At 45.2% G+C, this 22584-nt stretch overlaps 2 protein-coding genes across 2 annotated transcripts; both read right to left on the bottom strand.

Moving 5' to 3' along the window:
- Positions 1–9: 9 nt before the first annotated feature.
- On the bottom strand, positions 10–18012 carry Trim54 (tripartite motif containing 54). The gene is made up of 9 exons (XM_026386506.2): positions 17525–18012; positions 4692–4864; positions 4015–4186; positions 2162–2257; positions 1275–1508; positions 924–946; positions 688–812; positions 478–570; positions 10–157 (listed from the first exon to the last, which is right to left on the bottom strand). The coding sequence occupies exons 1-9, from the start codon at positions 17690–17692 to the stop codon at positions 147–149; spliced, it is 1095 nt and encodes a 364-aa protein (XP_026242291.1). The 5' UTR covers positions 17693–18012; the 3' UTR covers positions 10–146.
- Positions 18013–19850: 1838 nt separating this feature from the next.
- On the bottom strand, positions 19851–22106 carry Dnajc5g (DnaJ heat shock protein family (Hsp40) member C5 gamma). The gene is made up of 5 exons (XM_026414907.1): positions 21994–22106; positions 21319–21580; positions 21027–21171; positions 20061–20125; positions 19851–19867 (listed from the first exon to the last, which is right to left on the bottom strand). Exons 1-4 carry the CDS (start codon positions 22104–22106, stop codon positions 20082–20084), a joined length of 564 nt encoding a protein of 187 aa, XP_026270692.1. The 3' UTR covers positions 19851–19867; positions 20061–20081.
- Between the last annotated feature and the right edge of the window lie 478 nt (positions 22107–22584).

The following is a 22584-nucleotide window of genomic DNA, read 5'->3' as shown; positions in this document are numbered from 1 at the left end:
ATACGCATCTGGGACGCAAAATTCCTTTATTGAGGCCTTCCCCTGGCGCCTGGCGCCAAAGTGGGTGGCGGCGGTGGTCTCTGTACAGATACTCCAGGACGCTGGCGCCAGGTTCCGTGCGCGTGGGCTCTCGACTAGGGATCGGGTCAGTGCAGCCCTGTGCCAGGCAAAGAAAGCTCGATGGGCGGGTGACTCCAAGAACAATGGTAGCCCCGAAGCTCGGCTCACTGCCTTTCGCCAGTCACCGGGTTGGTTTCTTGCAAACTCAACCCGATCTCGTAGAGCCCCAGAATGAATGGGAGGAAAGAGCGTTATTTTCTTCACGCTAGGGGGCGCTCTTTTGTAGCACTGGGATTAGATGGCACTTTATTGGGGGCTGTCGGTGAGCCCTGATGTGGCTGGGAAGGCAATCACCAGAGGACGGAACATGAGAGTGCCAGCCAGACCACGCACCAAGTCCCTCTGCGCCACTCTCACCTTCTGACCCGTCCAGTCGCTCTTCCTCTGGTCCTGCACTGCCCTCGTCCCCGTCCAGCGCCACCTCCTCATCCTCTTCTTCCCCAGCGGCGCCTGGGAGGAAAGAAAGCCATTGAGGTGGAGTCCTTGCTGTTCTGGACATCATATTACTTCACCCCCATACTGAGGTTCTGGAAGTGCAGTCCCTCCTTCCCTCCCTGGCTCCCTCACCCGGCTGGAAGTCGATGGTCCTCAGCATTTCGGCCACGTGCTCCACGCTCACAGAAAATTGCTCCATGCTTTCATAGCCTGGCTCCGGCCGTCCCGCTAGCTCCACTTTCGACATTGTCCCGACCCTGCGGTGGCCACAGCTGCTCAGCGGGCAACGCCCAGGTACCCTTAGCCCCTCCCAGAGCCAGAGGAATCCGCTAGGCCACTTCCTTTCCCTTCCCGCGGAGCCTACTTACTTATTGATCAGCTCCTTGGCCTGCTGCAGGGAAGAAAAAAGAGGGTGAGAGTAAGTGCTGGGCTAGCCCCGGCAAAGCCCAGTTTCTGATTCTTACCACAGTCCTGTAGGGTAGGTGGGAATGCATATCACAAGTCGTTTAGTGCATATCACAAGTCGTTTAGTGCATATCACAAGTCGTTTAGTGCATGTCACAAGTCGTTAGGCGAAAGCAACCGCAGAGGGAGTGACCTGGCCAGGCTCATGGGGGCAAATAGGTACAAGAGATAAGACCTGAATTTGGGTTTCCAGGTGCCAATGCCCCCCTGACTTCAGCCACTGTGCCGGGCTGCCGCCTTCCCCAGGGGCCAACCTGCAGGTATAGTGCCATCTGCGGCTCCTCCATGGACTGGATGGCTGACTCCACCAGTTTAGAGGAAGCCTCTAGGTGATCTCCATACTGACGGATGAGTCCGCGGACGCGCTGCAGCTTCTCTTCCTGCTCCCGAGCCAGCGCTTGCAGGAGCTCGCCCTTACGCTCCTCCAGCACCGCGCACAGGGTCTCGAACCTCTGGTTTAGCAACTGCTTCTGCCTGCGGCTGTTGTCCTGAAAGACCCGGAGCATGAGGGAAGGTGTGGCTGGGACCTATAGCTGAGAGAGCTGGATATTCGTCTGCTCCCCACTTAACAGAACTCACAGAGAGCCAAGAAATAAAGTGACCTGACCATGACTATACCTGAGTTAGGGGTATGGCCAGTATCCAACCCAGATCTTTTAGATAACATGACATCTCAAAGTAGCTTCCCTGGGTGCTATCTATATCCCTGGCCTTGGTTTTGATTGGCTTTATTCCATTTAATTCACAAAAGTGCCAGTCAGGGGCTGGGGATATAGCTCAATTGGTAGAGTGCTTGCTTTGCATGCACAAGTCCCTGGGTTCAATCCCCAGCACCATTAAAAAAAAAAAAAAAAAGACCCAATGAGACAGCCAGTATATCATTATCATCGTCACTATTTTATGCAATTAAAAACAAAACCAAAGCACAGATAAGTTAAATAACTGGGCCAAAGTCACAGAGCTAGTGAGCAGCAGATCTGGGATTCAATCCAGCAGCCTAAGCACACTCCACCACTTCCAGGAGCCCAGAATCTGTCTTGCCAATTTGACCAGCAATCAGAGAGGAAAAACTATCTTTGGAGCTTGAGGTCTCCAGGCCAGCCACTTTCCATCCTCTCCTCCCTCCCTAGCCCAGGCTCACCTCAATGGTCTGGCACACCTCCTCCATCTGTGTGATCACTGCTTGCACACGGTCGTTTCCTGCCACCAGCATTGCAATGCCATCGCTGAGCTCACTCTACCACACACAAAGGTCAGCTCTTAGAGCTGGAGAACCTGTCCTGCAGTCATACCCCTGTCACCCCCAGCCAGTGCTGCCTAGAAGACTGAACTCTCTACATCAAAGATCTAGGAGGCTTGAAACTATTTAAGAGGTATGGAGACGCATTTTATGAAATCTGGAAGAAGGTAGAGAGGAGAGACCCACCACCAAATGAAAAAGGAATAAACATTCTCCTAATATTGCCATGTGCCAGGCACTGACTTGGTGCTTAATCTGTAGATTTTTGTCTTCCATTAGTTCTGAAAAAATTCTGTGATATCCATTCAGATAATATTGCCTCTTCTCTAGTCTCTTTATTATCTCATCCTGGGAATCTGATAAGACTTATGCTAAGCCTTCTCATCCTCAACCTTCTCACCTCCCAGTGCTACATTATAGTCGTTTTTTTCAGTCCTTTTATCATATTCATTAATTCTCTCTTCAGAGAAATTTCATTCAATTCATCCATTGAATGTTTTATTTAAATAATTGTAACTTAATTTATAAAAGTTCTATTTGGTGCTCATGGTCACTTTTAATGTTCTATAATTGCTTTTAAAAAATATCCCATCTTTTAAAAAGCATTTTTTCATAGTGACTTTTTATTCTTTAATAATTCCAACATCTGGGCCTGGGGTTGTAGTTCAGTGGCAGAGCACTTGCCTAGCATGTGTGAGGCACTGGGTTCAATTCTCAGTACCACATATAAGATAAAGGTCCATTAACAACTACGAAATATTTTATAAAAATAATTCCAATATCTGAATTCCTCAAGCATCCGAATTATAATTTTTTTTTAAAGAGAGAGTGAGAGAGAGGGGGGGGACAGAGAGAGAGAGAGAATTTTAACATTTATTTAATTTTTCTTAGTTCTCGGCGGACACAACATCTTCATCTTCCTTTGTATGTGGTGCTGAGGATCGAACCCTGGCCGCACGCGCGCCAGGCGAGCGCGCTACCGCTTGAGCCACATCCCCAGCCCCCCGAATTATAATTTTTGTTTCTGCTGACTTCACTCATGGAGTACATTCTTCTGTGTATCTTCAATTTTAAACTAATATTTTGTTGATTTTAATCAACAAAACCTAAGTGCTAAATTGAGGATATTTTCCTCCAGGCAGAATTTGCATTTGCTCCTGTCAAAGGCCAGGTGGCGCAGCTGATGATGTTAGCTCCAGGGTTTCAGTTTAACCTGGGGTCTTGGAAGTCTTAGAGGCAGTTCCCCCACCTTTTAGAGATTTGAAGGCATCGCCTCTTCTGTCAAGCTCAGTGACACTGCCAGCATCGACCCTCTGGGAAATGGTGTCTTTGCTGGCTGCCAAGGGCTCTGTTTTCATCTGGCTCTCTCCTCCTCACCCTGCCCCACTCCACTTGGAGGTTCCTTTCACTTCCTATGTGCCAACCAATCTAATTTTAAAATTATGCTTTATGCAGAAATTAGTTGTGTGATAGGGAGGGGACCTTGAGCATATCTAGTCCACCACACTGAAATCTGTTTTCATCCATTATCTAATATTATGCTTATAACAGCTCTCAAAAGTAGGTATTTCCACTTTCTGTTTTATAATTGAGGAAAGTGAGGTCCAGAGAGGTCAAGTAACTTACTCTGGGCCAAGCAGGATCAGGCCTAGAACTGCGCCGTTAGCCTGATCCGCTAGACTGCACAAGCAAGTGGAGCGAAAAGGCTGACCCTGTCCTAAGCTCCCACTCGAACTCCCCTCCCTGCTTGATACCTTCTGGCGTTTGTAAATGGTGGGCAGTGGAGCCACCTCACAGTCCTTGTGGGCACCAAAGACCTTGCAGAGAGAGCAGGTAGGCACTTCACAGCTCAAGCAGTAGATATTGATCTTCTCCTCCTCGTGTTCCTCACACATGAGGTGCTGCTCAGCCTTGGAGTGCAGTGGCCTTGAGGGGAGCAAGCAGGGTGGCAGTGAGGGTCAGGGGCCAGGGAGGTGAGCCCAGAGTGTTGAGTCTCCACTCAACTGCCATTACCTCCCTGCAGCTCGTGCTGTGGGTGGGTGAGTGGTTTCCATGTCAATTTGGGGAGGGGATGCAGCTAAGAGGTAGAGGAGATCTGGATCCAAGACAAGTCTCTATTCCTGGGGGCAAGACTGTCCCATAGGACAGGAAGTCATCGAGGGTTGGCAAGGTCAAGAGTCTTGCTGGTAGACTCCCAGCCCCACCCCAAGAGGAGAGGGTGAAGGAGAAGTACTACCAGGGAATCAGAGTCTGGCATCCCAGCATGATCTGGGCCAAGTCCCTCCCCTCTGTGGATCCGGGCCTCTCCTCTCTAAACTGAAGAGGCAGTTGATTGTTCCCTTCCCTCCCTTCTGGCCCTGATGGGTTCCTTGGCAGAGTCCCTGGCCCTGATCTTGTGAGAGGTGAGAGGCAAGAGTCCCTAACAGCTTACCGGGAAGACTCCTGCTTATAAATGTCTATAATGTTCTCCACTAGCAGGTTTCGCTGCAGGCCATACACACCGTGTCGATCCAGGACCACCTCATGCCTGCAAGATGGGCACCGGAAACGGCCTCCTGAAGACACAGCAGTGGAGCCCCGGGATTGCCATAGAGGGTTCGAGGCCTGTGAAAACAGATGGCACGAGAGAACAAGACAGTGAGGGTGCAGGAACTTGGAGGAGGAAGGAAGAAGGGTCTTGGGGGCTGGGGAGTAGGACAGTTGTGGTTGGGGAGGCATTAGCTCTTTTTTACTATGGCTGGGCTTCCCCTGGAAGCAGCTCAGGGAAAGGTGGCCCAGAAGCTGGTTTCTGGCCTTTATCTCATTACTCAGCCCAGCTCTTGAACATCCCTGCAGCTTTGGCTAAGGCTGAGTGAGGATGAGATCTCTGCAGAGGGGCTCAGCTCAAAGCTTTGGTAGGAAGGCTGAGCCATGCAGCCAGTGTTCCTTAGACTAGGACCCTCTGGGCCATGTCTGGGGAGAGTCTCTGCAGTCTTAGGCAGGAGTGCACACAATGCAAGTGCTGAACAATGAGGCAGAGAAACCATAATTAACCAGGTCATTCTGGAAGGTCCCTTCAGGCATTGGGAGTCAGGAGTCCTGGTTCTTGGGCTGCCCCTGGCACTTTTTTATTTTTTTACTCTGTAAATTTGTCAAGCATTCAACCTGTGTAGTTAAAAACTAAATTGGATTATTCATTTTACATTAGATATGGAGTATGCCAAGTAGTTGCTATGTTCTGGGTTAAGTATGTGAAGAAAATGCACCCTTAGCCAGGTGAGGTGGAGCACACCTGTAATCCCAGTGACTCAGGAGACTGAGGTGAGAGTGTGACAAGTTGGGGCAATTTAGCAAGAACCTCAGCAATTTAGTGAGATCCTATCTCAAAATAAAAAAAAAAAATAAAAGGGACTAGGGATATAGCTCAGTGGTAAAGTGCCCATGGGTTTAATCCCCAGAACCAAAATAATAATAATAATAATAATAACAACAACAACAACAACAACAACAACAATGCACCCTTGCCCTGAGGACAAGAGGACAACTTGCACCTAGTGCAAGGGGCATGATCATAGGGAAAGCAGGCTAACAGAGAATTGCTCCATCCCATTCTAAAAGGGAGTGCCCTGCCATACCCACCAGAGGTGATTGGCTCAGAGCTGAGGACCAATCAACTGTTCTCCCAGAAACTTGGAATTAAGACCCGGGGACCGAGCTAGCTACATCATGTGCTGCTTTGGAACCAAGAAGGCTTGTGGGTGGAGCTAAGAGTGTACACTGTGGCCATCCCAGAAAGTGTGATGGTCAGAAACTATGAATAGAGTAGGCCCGTCTACAGGAAGGAGAAAAGAATCAATCTGTGGAGAGAAGTAGAGATGAAAGACTGGCAGAGATTGCACATTGTTCCCCCATATTCATCTCTTCTTCAATAGAGCCCCTGAGTTTTAGCAAGATAAGTGATATAAAGTCTGCATATCCAAGCCTCCCTTCCAGCTGGATGTGGCCAGTGACTGTGTTCTAGGAGGTAAGTAGAAATGTTTGGTATAATTTTTAGGAAGTATCTTTAATGGGAGGTGCATGTCCTACTTTCCCTCTTCTTCCCTGCTGCCTGGAATGAAGATGGGATGGGTCAAGTTGAAGCAGCTATCTTGAGCCATGAGGTAGTAGATACAGGTTGAGAATGACAACAAAATCAAGAAGCAGGGATGGGGTTGCTCAGTGTAGAGCGCTTGCCTAGCACATGTGAGGCCCTGGGTTCAATCCTTAGCACCGCATAAAAATGAAATAAGGATATTGTGTCCACCTATAACTAAAAAATAAATATTAAAAAAAATCAAGAAGCAGGTCTCTGACGAAGCAGTCCTAGACTGCCCATCCATATTTTTCCTTCTTCAAGCCACTGTTATTTCTTCTCTTTTTTTCTTCCCCTGGTACTCAGAATTAAACCCAGGGTTCTCTACCACTGAACCACACCTCCAGTCTTTTTTATTTATTTTTTGTATTTTCAGACAGGGTCTTGCTAAGTTGCCCAGGCTGCCCTCCAACTTGCAGTCCTCCTGCCTCAGCCTACTGAATAACTGGGATTGCAGTCACGTACCAGCATGCCTGACTTTATTTGTTTGTTTTGGTTCTGGGGATTGAATCCAGAGCCTTGTGCATGCCAGACAAATGCTCTGCCACTGAGCTACACCCCCAGCACTTCAACCTGACAAGCTGGAAGGCCATTCACTCCTAGAGAGAAATGGAGAAAATAATCACCTTTGACTTTGCATTTTTAGATGTGTTTCCTACAAATGTGTTCCTTGAAACTCTCTAAATCCTAACACACCACTGAAAGACCAGTTTGGAAGGACTCTTTGGTGTGCACAGCAGCACCCCATCACACACAAGGTGTACCCAAGTCAGGAGACTTGTTTGCTCCTTTGGTGGCAAGGGTCCTAGGCAGGAAACACGGCCCAAATATGTGAAGTGGGCAGCTTAGCTTGGGGAGAGTAACTGACATGTGCTATGCATCCAACATTTTTCTTAGAATTTCTTGAGAGTCATAAGAAATTAACACTTTAGCTATCATAAGCCTGGAATTTGAGATTATCCAAGCTGGAATTGTGCATCTGTCCTTCTCAGTAACTAGGATTATATGACTATTGTTGGGTTTAATTTAGGGAATGTGTTAAAGAGTATGATCACAGACTTTTGTCTGCCTAATAAAATTACCTATCAATATTTAGAATCCAAGTGGGTAAGGAGGTATTGAAAGAACAATAAGGCTGCAAGCTCCTGGAAAGATCTTACTCACAATTGATTTGCACATGGTGGGATATAGGGATGCTCACTAAGTGTTGGAAGAGAGGAAAAGGGACCTCCATCTAGCCTAGAGCAAAGGCAAACTCCGGGATGTCTTCTCTTCTCCACCTCCATTCCTCCCTGTACCTGTCCTCTCCCTGGGAAACAGGTGCAGGAGACTCATTACTTAACATTCTACCATTGTTTTGAGGATTTGTATGTGTCAAGCACCGTGCCCTGGACTTTTCCGACATTATTGAATTTCATCCTGTGGAGCTTCTTGTAAAGATAGTGAAAAGATGAACATGCACCCATTTACCCCTACAAGAAATGTAATGACAGTGACTAACAACTATTGAGAACTTACTTTAAGTCAGATTTGCTCTCATATCAACTTTCTGAAGCAGATATTACTACTAGCCCCATTTCAAAGAAAACTGTGGCCCAGAGAAGTGAGATAAACTGCATGTGGATATCAGCTAAAGGTGGCAGAGATGACATTTGAACTCAGGCACTCTGGAACTCTGAAGAATTAAATAGCTGTCCTTCACAGAGGAAAGAAATCACAAGATGAAAATCATCTATGCAACTGTGGATGGAAGTTATTTAAGCATACTTATTTAAGTTATATAAACAGAAGATGACCCATCAAATCAAAACCTTGGGTACCGTGTTGCATGTAAGGGCAGAGATTTCAACCAGAATGACCTACTTGTCTGTGAGAAGAAAAGGAAAGGTCTCATGGGGGAGAGCACTTCCCAGGGATCTGTGCATACCTCCACGGGAGACAGTTCACTGGATTCCCTGTGAAAAACATGCTGAGACAACGTAGCCAAAATGGGACCTCAGCTACCTATTAATTCAGGTCATATCCTCTATTCACCAGAGAAGCTAAATGACTAAACAGAGATTGCAAACTGATGACAACATCCGGCCCGCCAGCCAGTTTGCATTTGAAACAGCAAAAGAAACAAGGTGAACACTCAGGGTGAGTCAATAATTCACAGGGTTGGGCTGGGAATGTGGCTCAAGCGCACTCGGCCTGGCATGCGTGGGCCCAGGTTCCATCCTCAGCACCACATACAAACAAAGAAAACTAAAAATAAATAAATAAATATTTAAAAATTATCTCTCTGTCTCTCACTTTATTTTTTTTTAAGAGAGAGAGAGAGAGAATTTTAATATCTATTTTTTAGTTTTCAGCGGACACAACATCTTTGTTTGTATGTGGTGCTGAGGATCGAACCCGGGCCGCGCTACCGCTTGAGCCACATCCCCAGCTCAATCTCACTTTCACTTAAAAAAAAAAAAAAAAGAATTCACAGGGTGGGGGCAGATAAAACAACCCCCTATTCAAAGAGGAGCCCAAAGGACAAAGGACTCTTCCAGAAGAAGACATTCTCAAGGATCAATACAACTTCAACCTAACGTTTGTAAAGAAATGAAGAAAACTTAGTCTATTTAATTGAAGAAGAGATCTAAGTGATGGCAGCTGGAGAGTTAAACAGAGCTAACAGAATTAAGGAGAGGAATCAAACGACATTTTTAACAGAGAATCCTCCCACATCTGGCACAGTAGAATGGATGATGCCATTAAAAGCCATTTGGATTATAGCAGAAATGAAGAGAGAAAAGTAATCAGGATCCTGCCTACAACATGGACCAGCCCTGAAGATATTCTGCTAAGCGAATAAACCAGATACAAAAGGACAACTGTCGTGGAATTTATCTTATATGATGTACATAGAATAGTCAAGTACTGAGATGTGGTTAAATGCCCCTGGGTTCAAGTACCCCAAAATTAAAAAAAAATTAAATTAAAAAAATTAAAATAAAGATACAAATCTATATATACAGTATAAATTTACATGTGATTCAATTTTTTCTTCTTGGTATTCATTGGCATTTCCCAAGTTTCTCTGTATATGCTACAAATGATTAAGTACATAAAACAAAAATTAAATAGTTTTGAAGTAATTGTTATTGAGTAGTAGTGTTGTGGGTCTCATCCTTTTCCCTTTTTTCTTTTTTATGATTTCAAAATTTTCTATGAGGATTTGGGGTGGGGTCTCCCTTAATTTAAAAAATGCAAAGCTCGGGGCTGGGGCAATAGCTCAACTGTAGAGTGCTTACCTAGCACATATGAGGCCCTTGGTTCAAACCTCAGCACCACATACAAATGAATAAATAGAATAAAGGTATTTAAAAAAATTCCTTCCTTTAACAAAAAATGATATGCTCAGATATGACACAAAAGGGGGCGCTAGAATGCCATATAACGGTGCCAACAGGACAAAACACTTCAGGGGACACAACTAGAAGGATATTAGTATGAAGAGAAGATGCCACTTGTAACGGACTTGAAATCAGGGTAGACAGCAGGAGATGGCAGGTTGGAAAGAGTTTCAGGAGCAGAGGGACTGTAGAAGTTCATGTTACAAACAGAGGAGCATGCGGGAAGCTGGAAAGATGGGTTTATCGTGGAAAACTTTGAACAAGGTGAGGACGTGAACTTGATTTTGTAGGCTGGGTTTCTAAGTTGGGAGTGAAAAGGTGGTAAATATTAATCAAACAGAAGTAATGTGGATAGATGAGACAGACAGAAGCTAAAGGCAAGGATCAGCTAGGAAGCAAGTGCCATGGTCAAGGTCAGCCACAGGGCTGACTAGAGGGATGGCAGCACTAGAGGGATGAGGGAGACCAGAGATGGGATCAGTGGGACTGGTCAGTCACTTGGATTTGGGGTGTTGGGGAGAGGAGGGAGTCAAAGACAACTCTGGAATTGCAAGCCAGGGTACTTGGGAAGACACTGATGTCCCCAACACAGGTGTACTTAATTTGGGTGCCACAGACACCAAAAGATCCATGGAGTTCAGGGAGTTTATGAACTTGGGTGGGAGAAGAATTACATCTTTATTTTCATTAATCTTTAGCAGAAACGGAGCATTTCCCTCAGTGATGAATGCAGGCGCAAAACAGGAGTTTTAGCAGCACCTGTGACTTTGTCACCAACAGAAATCACAGTTGTTTTCATATCATGTTACAGTTGTTGCTGAAATCTCAAAAAACAGTTTACACTTACACTACTTCTAAGTTACAGTAGTTATTAGGCCACTGCTAAATCTCATTATTTAATGGGTTCATCAAGAAGCACATATGTCAGGGGCTGGGGTTGTGGCTCAGTGGTAGTACGCTTGCCTAGCATGCATGAGGCACTGGGTTCGATTCTCAGCACCACATACAAATAAATAAAAATAAAAGGTCCATCAACAATTAAAAAAATTTTTTTAAAAAGAAGCACATAAACAATTTAGTAATTCCCAAACCTCCTCTTCCTCCTCCTCCTTTTTTTTTTTTTTTTTTTTTTGAATTGGGATTGAACCCAGGGACACATTACCAGTGAGCCACATTCCAGCTTTTTTTATTTTGAGATAGGGTCTTGCTAAGTTGCTTATGGCCTCACTAATTTGCAGAGGCTGGCCTTGAACTTGGTGATCCTCCCATCTGAGCCTCCTGAGTTGCTGGGGGTTATAGGTATCTGCCACTGCACCTGCTTCCAAACCTCCTTCTTTATTGCCCTCTCTAAGATTCTGTTTAGACATTTTTTAAAATACCAAAGATTGAATTCATGGTGCTTAACCACTGAGCCACATCCCCAGTCCTTTATGTTTATTTTTTTGAGACAGGTTCTCACTAAGTTGCTTGGGGCCTTGCTAAGTTGCTGAGGCTGGTCTCAAACTTGTGATTCTCCTGCCTCAACCTCCTGAGTTGCTGGGATTACGGGGGTGTCCCACCTCAAACAGCTAGGCATTTTTCTCCTAATAGCTCCCCTTGCCCCATTAAATGTCTACACCACAGATCCACTGCTTGTATACTGCATGTTTTTTTGTGTGCTTTATACATAACAAGCATAAGATTGTTTTGCCTCTTTAGCAGCAATATCACCCTTGTTGAGGGTGCTTCTGCATTCTAATGCAACTGGTTTCCCAAATAAACACCATATTATATATATGCATTTAAAAACATCGGTCTTGGAATGGATCCGTAGATTTCATAGACTGAATAGTTCCATGGCAAGAAAAAGAAATTACTCTCTGTTCTGACTATAAGTCTTTTCTTTTTCTCATCACAAATAGGAATCTTGGGCTCTAGGGTAGTGATGATAATCTCCTTACTATATCATCATAGTCGACAGTCTCTACTCTGGGCTAAAAATCTCTCTGCCAACTAATTTCCAGTTAGCAAAATCTTACATTCTGCTTCTGTTTATTTTCCTGTTTCAAGACAAAATATAACTGATAAGCTTTATTGTATGTATGTTCTTTCCTTAAATATTACCTTTAGACAAGAGAGTCATCCCCAGGAAGTAAAATTTTATGTGCCAACAATGTGATGTTTAGAGGAAATTCTATCACTCTAGGAAACAGAACTCAACACTTAGATTTATGTCCCTACCCTATCTCTTTGTTTGTGTGACCGTAACCTGCTTCCTCTGTTCTCTCTCTGACCCATTCTATCTAATTCAAATGGAATCCTGTCTGCAAAGGTACTCTATAAATTATAAATCACTGTGTAAACACAAAGGAAATAGTAACAATCCTAATCTAGACCTTAACAATAAAGATCACACAGAACCACAGGGCATGAAATAACTGTTTGTTCTTCACTGTGAAGGATAAAATGGAATGGAACAGGGATGGGGGTGCAACTCAGCAGCATAGCATGTGCTTACCATGCATGATACCTTGGGTTTAATCCCTAACACCACCACCCCCCCAAGTGGATTTAATTCTGGCTCTGTTCAGGCTTTAGCTGGCATCCATGCCATTAGCTGTCTCTTGTAGGCTGCATGGTGCCTTCTATTGTAGGTTCCATAACCTCTGGTAGAAATGTTCCATCCAGGAAGATCTCTGTAACTGCTACTACTTTGGGAAATCCATACTTATTGCAGAATGTTTTCCCTCTTCTCTACCTGACCAGGGAGAGGCTAATGTGGGACACAGGCCCAGGATGCAAGGCCAACCTGATGATCTGCCAGTGAGGAATGGTGGACCAGGCAGGTTCTGTGAGTCAGACCTCAGAACACACTGGAGAAACTACAGGAATGTGGTGGGCAGAAGTCCAGACATTTGGAGAAAAGTTGCAAAGCCTTGGAAAAATCCAGGTTTCAGTAAAAGCTGAGCAGCAGCTTTAACAGGGATTTTGAGAAGAGGGCTAGCCATGACTGAAGAGCCCCTGCCCCTTCACGGGGTGACAAACTGAGCCCTGCTACCAAACGGACCACAGAGAAGCAGAAGAGGAGGCCAAGTGGGAATGCTGGGGACAGAATGGAAAATCCTTTAAAAAAATCATATTTCTTGAATTTGTGAAAGCAGATTGGTAGAATTACAAGGGTGTTAAAATCATTTTTAAAATACCCTTTTAATCTAAAGATGTGTAAACAGGCTATTCTTTGTATTTTGTACTGGACATCAAACCCAGGGGTACTCTACCACTGAGCCCTTTTTATTTTATTTAAAAAAAAAATTTAGATGTTGATGAACCTTTATTTTACTCATTTATTTATATGCTGTACTGAGAATTGAACCCAGTGCCTCATACATGCTAGGCAAGTGCTCTACCACTGAGCCACAACCCCAGCCCAAGCCCTTTTTATTTTGAGACAGGGTCTCACTACATTGCCCAGGCTGACCTTGAACTTATAATCCTCCTGCCTCAGTTTCCTGTGTAGCAGGGATTGCAGGTGTATGCCACTGTGCCCAGCTAGCCTCTTGCTTTGTGTCATGTGTCAAATTGCCAATGACAGTGGTGCCAGGAGTGCTAAACCTCAGTCTAGGTTTTTGTTCCCATGAAACCAAGCTTCTTCCCTACAGAAGTTAGAGCACTGCTAGTGGGTTAACACAACTACAAAATTTTGGTGAACCAGTTTCTCATACAAGAGACCTGCCCAAGGCAGAGCTAAGAAGTTCTAGTGACCTGGGCAGCAGGTACGTGGGATCCAGGAGACAGGCTGCTGGGATTTTCACCGGAAGCTTCTACCTGGTGACACCAGGTCCAGACAATTAACTGATAGCTGGAATAGGACTGGAGTGAAACCAAGGTCTCCTCTCTGTCGGACCACCCTTTTCTGGAGAAGGAGGTCTCTTCATTGCTATTCCTCTCTGCAAGTCCCTCTGTAGCAGAACCTCCTCCATAAAAGCTGCAACCTTCTTACAAGACCTTCTGCTGAGCTACAACAGGTTGCAGCTCAAACAAGTAAGTGCCCACAGTAAAGTGGGGGCAGATACAAAAATAAACTGAAGGCTTGCTTTAAAGTAGTTCAGACGCGAATAGAGTTTACAAATACAGAAACACATGGGAAGATGTTTGTGTCAAATTCCCACACCAACAGCTTTGCTGTAGTCAAAATTCTCAGTGGCTGAGTGGGCGCAAGTGCAGAGAAAGAGGGAGGGAGAAATTAGAGAGCGATAATGTCATATTTTACTGTTTTCTGTTTCAGTTCAGGGAGAAAGAGAGATGTGTTACAGCTCTAAAGAGAAGTAGTCACATTATAATGGCAACTATGTGAAAATATTGTGTGGGGATAAGGACTTGAAAGTAATATGGAAGAAGAAGGAGAAGGAGAAGGAGGAGAAGAAGAAAATTAGATTGGTTAAAGGGGGATTATGGCTGATTTTCTCCCAAATCCTTAATCCTGTTCAACACTTTCAACTAAATATTTTATTCAAAGTTTTCTTCCTGGCTGTCTAGCAAACCTCATTTTACAAGGTCACATTTCCCCCCAATTCCTATTTGTTGTCCATCATAGAAGTTTTTAGCCCAGCAAAAACTGAAAACCACCTACAGGCTCTAGAGGATGGATTAGATAGACTGTGGTCCACTCATTGCAATGGAACATTAGACCACTATTCAAGAGGAAAGCAGAGGGCTGGGGCTGGGGCTCAGTGGTAGAGCACTTGCCTAGCCTGCATGAGGCACTGGCTTTGATCCCTGGCACCACATAAAAAATGAATAAACAAATAAATAAAGGTATTTTATCCATCTGCAACTAAAAAAATATTAAAAAAAGAGGAAAGCAGAGAGCTGAATGTGTGGTTATGGAACAAGCATGGCAAAGTGAACAAGGCCATTAGTCCAGTGTAAGTATGTTTATATGTGCAAACATGGACCTAAGTGTGAACATTTCCTGGAAGGATTCCCAAGAAAGTTGGTAATGGTTGCTTCTATCTGGTGAAGAGAACTGAGGGGCTAAGGTAAGTAGCAGATTCATTTTTCATGATATAAACTCCTATGGTGCTTGGAAGAAATGTACATATGAAAGTTTAAATATGGTGTACTGGTGTCACTTTCATAACTGTTAACTTTCTAGGCAATGTTCTAAAGGTTTTATTCCTAAGTGGTTTGAAGATAGAGGAACTCAAAGTCCTATTCTTGTCGCCATACTTAGAAAACAATCTGATTATGCCTGGAGTTGTCAAAACGTGGAGGCAATGTGTGAAAAAACTAAATATGCTCATCTTTCAGACAGAGATCTGCTGAGTTCTGCCAGGAGGCATATACATAGTTGCAGCTGGGTAACTGGGTCAGCCTCCCCCAAGCCCTCCCAAATAAAGCAGCAAGGAAGGCAGATGTTCTCTGCTCTCTGTGGAGGGTCCAGGGGTGCTCTGCACTTCCAATGCTGTATACCACTCCAGACCCATAAAACCATTCCTGAGTCCTGGGAATCATGTTACTTCCCAAAGAGTCAGCACAAGTTTTGTTTGCTTGCTTGTTGGTTGTTTGGTTGTTTGGTTTTGAGCCACTGTCTTGCTGTGTTTTCCAAGCTGGCCTCATACTCTTAGGCTCAAGCAATTCTCCCACCTCAGCCTCCCAAGTAGCTGGGACTACAGAAGCAAACCAATGTGTCCTGATATTGCATAGGGTTTGACCCAGACCATCTCCGAGTCTCTCTGGGCCCATATCAGTATTCTAGAGCTTCTTGGAACCCAAACAGTGCTCCTGTATACAGAGGATTGCCTCCAATAATGGGGGACACTTCAACTTCTTCTTGCCTCTGTATACAGGTTCTTTTCATGGGTCCTACTGTCAGATAACACTGTATGATTTGTATTTTAACATGCTGGCCAGTTTTTTAAAGGACATGTTAACTTAACTTTGCAAACTTCTCTTTGATTTATATATTTCAGGTTCATTAGAAGAGAGGATATTTCACTATAAATTCCTAAGAAAGGGTGGCAAAGTCTTTCTGCAATTCCTTCCCAGGCATCTCAGCCTGGGAGAGTTAGTTAGACCAAAGGAAATACCAAGGTGGTGGACAAGACTTGAAGCCTGGGGTGAGGGGGCATAGCATTCAGTCTAGGCCCCCAGAGAGGGAAAGGCATGGCTCTGGAGCCACATTTGAACACTCAGAATAAAAGGAGATGGGAAGGGGTCTCAGCAGGAAGATAGCAGGAGAAACTTCAGGTTTGTGGACACCCAGTGGAGATGGCAATAATGTGTGATGGCCTGGTTTAGTTATTCCATTTTTTTCCCCCAAACATCTGCCCCAAGGAACCTAAAAGATAAGTATTTTCTTAGTTAAGTTAAAAATCACTTGGGTTGGGCTGGGGTTGTGGCTCAGAGGTAGAGCGCTCGCCTAGCATGCATGGGGCACTGGGTTCGATCCTCAGCTACCATATAAAAATAAAAAATATATTGTGTCCATCTAAAATTAAAAAATAAATTAAAAAAAATCACTTCACACACCTGTGATCTCAACAACTTGGGAGGCTGAGAAAAGAGGGTTGCAAGTTTGAGAGCAGCCTCAGCAACTTAGGGAGGCCCTATGCAACTTAATGAGAACCTGTCTCAAAAAATAAATAAAAATAAGTGAATAAATAAAAAGGGCTGTGTGTGTGTGGCTCAGTGGTTAAGTGCCCCTGAGTTCAATCTCTGATACAAAAAAAAAAAAAAATCATTTGTGTTGGGGTTAGAGTGTAGCTCAATGATAGAGCATGCTTGAGGCCCTGAATTCAACTCACAATATACACACAAAAAAAGAAAAAGAAAAAGAAATAAATTACTTGTGTGCTTGGCACATTTCCTCATACTAACAATATTGAAGACTTATTAATGATGCTTTTATCACTGAAATGCATACTAAGCCAAATGGCTCTTATCTAGATAAGAATTTTCATTTCATTTTCAAGGTTTTGGGTGTACCCATGCATCTACACACACACACACACACACACACACACACACACACACACACACAAACTGCCCATCACTCTCCCCAACCTCTGATCTGTACTTGAACCTCCATTTATAAACCATTCTGGTATATGCTGCTTTTATTTTTGAAATCAGTACCAAAATGATATCTGTGACTTTGCTCAACTATGCTCTATGACCAAAGATGGACCAAAACTGGCTGCACTTTGGGGAATTTCTTCTCTGCCTTCTGTCTGTGTGGTAAGTCTTGACCTCAATAGCTGTTAGCCTCTAGGCCTCTTTACTGAACAGTCTAGAAGGATTACAGGTGTGAGCTGAAGTTGGGGAGAAATCCCAGTATCCTGTCATTAGGTCAAACTTTGTCCCCCAAAACTGATGCTTTGGGCTTTACTGTAATTCTGGTATCATTTGGGGCTTCATCACAGGATTTATTATTTCATTCTGAATGTTTCAGCATTTCATTGATTTCTTCTCTGGAGTTTCCACAAGGATCTCGAAATCTGAAACCCCAAACTGAATGCAGAGTTTAGTGCGGCTCCCACAGAGGCCAGTGTGAGACCACCTCCATCCAGTTTGTGCTGGGCACACTGTCCCCTGTGGATGCCAGCCTTCTAGCCACTGTGGCACAGGCTATGCTTGCCAGCCTGCAGGGCAAATGCTGACTCATGCTTACTTTGGGATCCTAGGACCCCAGCTCTTCTGCTCCTAGCCACCGTGGCCCCACCCACCTCCCAGAGCACTCTGCCCAGCACCCTCTGGGGTTCCTCACCACCCCTGCCCTGAGCCCACCTGGAAGACATCATTGGCGCACTTGCGGCACAGGTTGTGCTGGCAGGGCAGGATCACCACGGGCTTGGAGAACATCTCCAGGCAGATGGGGCAGATGAGCTGCTTCTCCAGGCTGTCCATGCTGTGCGCATCCCCGAGCAGCGGCTTAAAGCCCACGGTGAAGTTCATCCCCTCAGTGCTCTGCTGGCCCTGGCTGCGGCCCTGGTCCTGGCCTTCTCTACTGCCTCTGGACCCTCCTTGTTCACCTCAGACTATCTGTGGGTTCTTAGGCTCCCTTCTGGTGCTCCCTCTTAAAATAGTGCTGCTCTATCTTCTGTCCCTTCCTCTGAAACTCGTCCTGCCCTGGCTGTCTCCAGACACGTCTGCTCTTTGCTTGGTGTCCTTGCCAGGCACATGTAGCTTTATCCTTCCCTCCCTGGGCGATTCTCCTTTTGTTCCCCAAACCACTCTGGTTCACTCTGGGCAGCACTGTTTGTCCCTTGCTCCCCAGAGAGGAGATTAATATTATCGTGGGGGTGGGGAGACAAGGGGCATCTGTGTGACATTCCAACTCCCAATTTAGCTCATGTAAGGCGAGCCACAGCTGTCAGCAGAGTAAGTGACCCTGACTCACTCAGGAATGGGTGACTCCCTGGAGCAACAACCGGGGCAAGTGTCACTACTGATACGTAGTGACCAGCAAAGGTGTGGGTTCCTCACTGGCTCTCGCTGTGAAGGCTCCTGTGAGCCCTGGACCCCTATGCTCTGGCATGGCCTCTTCATACAGTCAGTGGCAGTCTCTAAATCAGGTTGTGGGAGAAGCACCACACATGGCTCAGGGTGGGAGGAAAGACCTGGCTGGATCTACAGTCTTCTCCTCAGGCTTAGCCAGTGACCCTGGCACTCCTCCGCAAGACTGTGTGATTCAGAAGAGAGGCACCAGAGACTAGGGAGATAGCCTCTTGTCCCAAACTTCAGGCCTGTGATTGTTCTTGCCCAGCCCTTTTTTTTATGTCACCCTAGGAAAGCAGCTACAGAGGCTAGAGGTGGCTGCTGCTCCAGGTCATATGAGCATGCCCCTGGAGAAGTGTGATTCTGGTCCACAAACACGTCACTAAGGCCACTCCAAAGACCAAATTTGCTTGGAAACTGGGAGAAGCTGGGAGATTCGAATGCCAGGGACCTATTTTGGGCACCAGGGAATCAGTATCCGGGGAAATCTTAGAGCTCTGACGAAGTTGGAGTCACTAGGTTCTGGGAAACTTTGGCCCCAACTCCACCGCTGTCCTGGACTCTACTTCCCATGCCGGGCTCATCCCAGATGCAAGCACCGGTCTTGTCTTTTTCAGCAATTGGCCGTTTTCTCTATTACAGCACAACTTGTCTTTTTTCGGGCCCAACACATGCACTGGGATTGCACAAAAGTTCTTTTATTTACTAATATTCCCTTACTGATATTCCCCAGTAAGGGAGAGAAGAGAAGAGAAGTGCCTCACCCCTGACCCTGCATGGATGAGAAATAAATGATGTGGAGAGGATGCCAAAGAGGCAAGAGTGGGGAAGGAACAATTGTAAAGCACAAGCTTTTCCCATCATGTTTCAGTCCCTGATTTAAGAACAAAATGTATAAGATGCACAAGATTTGGTGAAGGACAGAGGCAAGCAGGCACTGTCATGGGGACTGCAGTCAACCCCATGAACCAGGGCTAACAATGGCTGCTGTGCTGGTAAGTGATGTCAAGGAGAATCCGTGATGGGATGGCTACCCATAAGTCTCAAATGCACCCATGTGTTTCCCAAGTTGACTTTTGGTGGCATAGATGAGGCTGCAACACCCATGGTATGGGCACCAGCCTCAGAGAAATGTATTGGCTTAGAAATGAGGCTGATTGATGCTACGAGTTGCAGCAAAGGAGGATTAACTGGTGCAGCAGCTCCAGGAATAGGACCCACCATGCTCTACTATCAGAATCTTGGTGGAGATGCTGCAAGTGGTTCAGGGTCCTGGCTGACATTGGCTTAAATGCCAAGGCAGACACCGGGGAAAAGAATCCTCAGGAAAATTCTGCCATCACTGCCTGAGACCTCATACAGGTAGGGAAGGGAGGACTGCTCTCTCACAGATTAAAAGTAGGACTGGGGCTAAAATGAAGAGTAGCTGAGAGACCCCATATGGCCAGAGTTAGTGGTACCATAGAGGGCAGCGATGGTGTTCTTACTGGGATGGACATTATCAATGCTTTTAATGTAGAGGTTCTTATAAGAGGAGTCAAATTGGGGTCAACATCAGGACAGGGCTACTTGCTCCTCTCTTCAATGTCCAGTGGACTGGGTAGCAGAGGGCACCCTCAACTGGGCCAGCACCTAATGGCAGAAGAAGTTGGCACTTTATTAATCACAAAGAAAAATCATGCAGAATTTAAAGCAACCCCTCTATGTAAGGATATAAACACCTGGAGCCCATGCTATAAAGATATAAACTTTCTACCAAGGACTCATCTCAAGTTAGCTTATACGCTTTTCTTCTTTAATTATTGCTGCTTTTCAGTGTACATACCTCAATCTTCTTCATATTTTATTAATCATCACTATCGTCATCATCTGAAGAGCTATTTCTTGCTCCTATGATGGAATTACACACATATTTATACATGTAAACATTTTTGGGGTGGTTTTTTTTTTTTTTTTGGTACAGGGGATTGAACTCAGGGGCACTTGACCACTGAGCCACAACCCCAGCCTTATTTTATATATATATATATTTTTTTAATATTTATTTATTTTTTAGTTATTGGCGGACACAACATCTTTGTTTGTATATGGTGCTGGAGGATCGAACCCGGGCCGCACGCATGCCAGGCAAGCGCGCTACCGCTTGAGCCACATCCCCAGCCCTATTTTATATTTTATTTAGAGACAGGATCTCACTGAGTTGCTTAGCACCTATCTTTTGCTGAGGCTGGCTTTGAACTTGTGATCCTCCTGCCTCAGTCTCCTGAGCTGCTGGGATTATAGAGGTGCTTCACTGTGCCCTCCTATTAACGATTTTTTAATATACAGATGAGAAAACCACTACCTTGCAGTTACTCATTAGCATCACAAGGTGGCACTGGTGTAAACCTCAGCCAATCCACCATTTTAAAGTTTTAACAATTGGGGGTAGGAATCATCTCAGACATATCATTCTTCATTTTTGCACAAGTGTTACAACCTCAGCTCATCTTTCTTTTGAGCAGATACAATAAACTGCAACCTCGAACCTGTCCTCAGCTATTGTTCTCCCACCTCATTCCTTAGCTTAACAGTCAGGAGAGGCCAACATTATATTCAAGCTGTCAGTCTGTGGCATGAGGTCCACAGAAAAATATCAAATGCCTTCCCTTTCTTCACTTTGCCTCAATTCCAGACTTGAAACTGCCATATTTAGAGGCTGACCTGCCATTTTCACAGGTCTTTCTTACCCCCAATCATTTCTTTCATTCCTGATCCAGATCTGACCTCAGTCCCAGCCTGTGGTCCTCACCTGCTCTCCTAGGCTGAGTACGGACATTCTGTTGATATTTCCTCTTACTTGTCTCCTCAGAAGGTGGTTGTAGGGCTCCACAGCAAAAACAGCAGCAGCAGCAGCAACAACAACAAGTGAGCAGTGCACAGAGGAGGACAAGTGTCTAAAAGGTAGAAGGTGGCCCTCAATCCAGCAGTTCTTCTGTATTTCACTCAAGCTCCCCTCCTTCCTTCCTCCTCACACCCAGAAAATGAGACAATAGAAACTTTTGTCTGAGAAGAGGGACAGAGACTAGGAAGAAATTGTGTACCTTGAACCAACAACTATTCAGTGTAAAATAGTATGTGACTCCTTCTTCCCCATAATGATCATACAGGTATATTCCCAATGAGCCATGCTTGTCATAGATTTTCCGCTTCTTAGGGTCGCTCAGTATAGCATGGGCTGTGTTGATCTCTTTGAAGACTTCTGCTGCTTGAGGGTTCCCTGGATTCTTGTCTGGATGATACTGCAAGGCCAGTCTCCTACCCAGGCAATACCCAAAAGGAGGGTAGGGAGGAGATGGGGAATGGCTGGGAAGGGAAGGTTAGAATGAATGGCAGGGATAGGTCTCTAGCTAGTGCAGAGGAATGCATGAAATGTGGTATGAAGGATGGAGGTAAGTAGTCAAGGTCTAAAAGTTTTCTCATATCATGTTAAAGAGGCTGATAGCCTCCTTTGTCCCTCAAATAAAGATTTCTTGGGGAGGCTGGGATTGTGGCTCGGTGGTAGAGTGCTTGTCTAGCATGTGTGAGGCACTGGGTTCGATTCTCAGCACCATATACAAATAATTAAATAAAATAAAAAATTTCATCAACAACTAATAAAAATATTTTTTAAAAAAGACTTCTTGGGAGGGTTTACAAATGGGTCAGAAATCAAGGTAGAAATAACAGGGATTAAGTGGGGGAAATCTCAAGGTTCAATAAAGAGCTGGGGTCTGAACCTGTAGGCCTTTTTGATCTCTTCAGGTGAGGCACCCTTCTTAAGCTCCAGCACTGCATAGAGACTTGTCCCAGTTTGGGACAACCTGCGGGCTGCTTCATCCACATGAGCCATACTCTGGGCCAAAAGGACAAGAATAAGACACTAGTGAGCTGATACTCTGACTACCAGGAGAGTGCAGGTGACCAGAAAGGAATTTTAAAGAGAAGACGTCGTCCCCTTACATTTCTCAGGATCCCCCATCTACCCAGACCTCCAGCGACCCCACAGACTAGAGAGGCATAAGCAAGTAGAGGAAGCCATGGAAGGACCTGATTTTGTCTAGAGCTCCTATTGTCTTAAGTAAACAGCCCCACTCATGTCCAAGTTCATGATGACTAGGTTTGAAAGACCAGGGTGGCCCCAGCCCCTTTAAAGATTGGGTCCAGAATCAGGAAGATCCACAACAGCCAAGGAAGAAACAATTCAGACCAAATCCTCCACTGTTTAAGGCGGGCAGGGGTCCCAATGCAGGGTCAGAGGGCGGGGCTTGCAGGTAGGCCAGGGACTTCTGTCCTCCCCCGACCCCACCCGCAGCTACTGGCCCTCAAAC

Source organism: Urocitellus parryii, chromosome 12 (assembly GCF_045843805.1).
Source record: "Urocitellus parryii isolate mUroPar1 chromosome 12, mUroPar1.hap1, whole genome shotgun sequence".
Lineage (NCBI taxonomy): Eukaryota > Metazoa > Chordata > Mammalia > Rodentia > Sciuridae > Urocitellus > Urocitellus parryii.
Note: the sequence above shows the minus strand (reverse complement) of the source record. Positions and strands in the feature narration are given on the sequence as shown.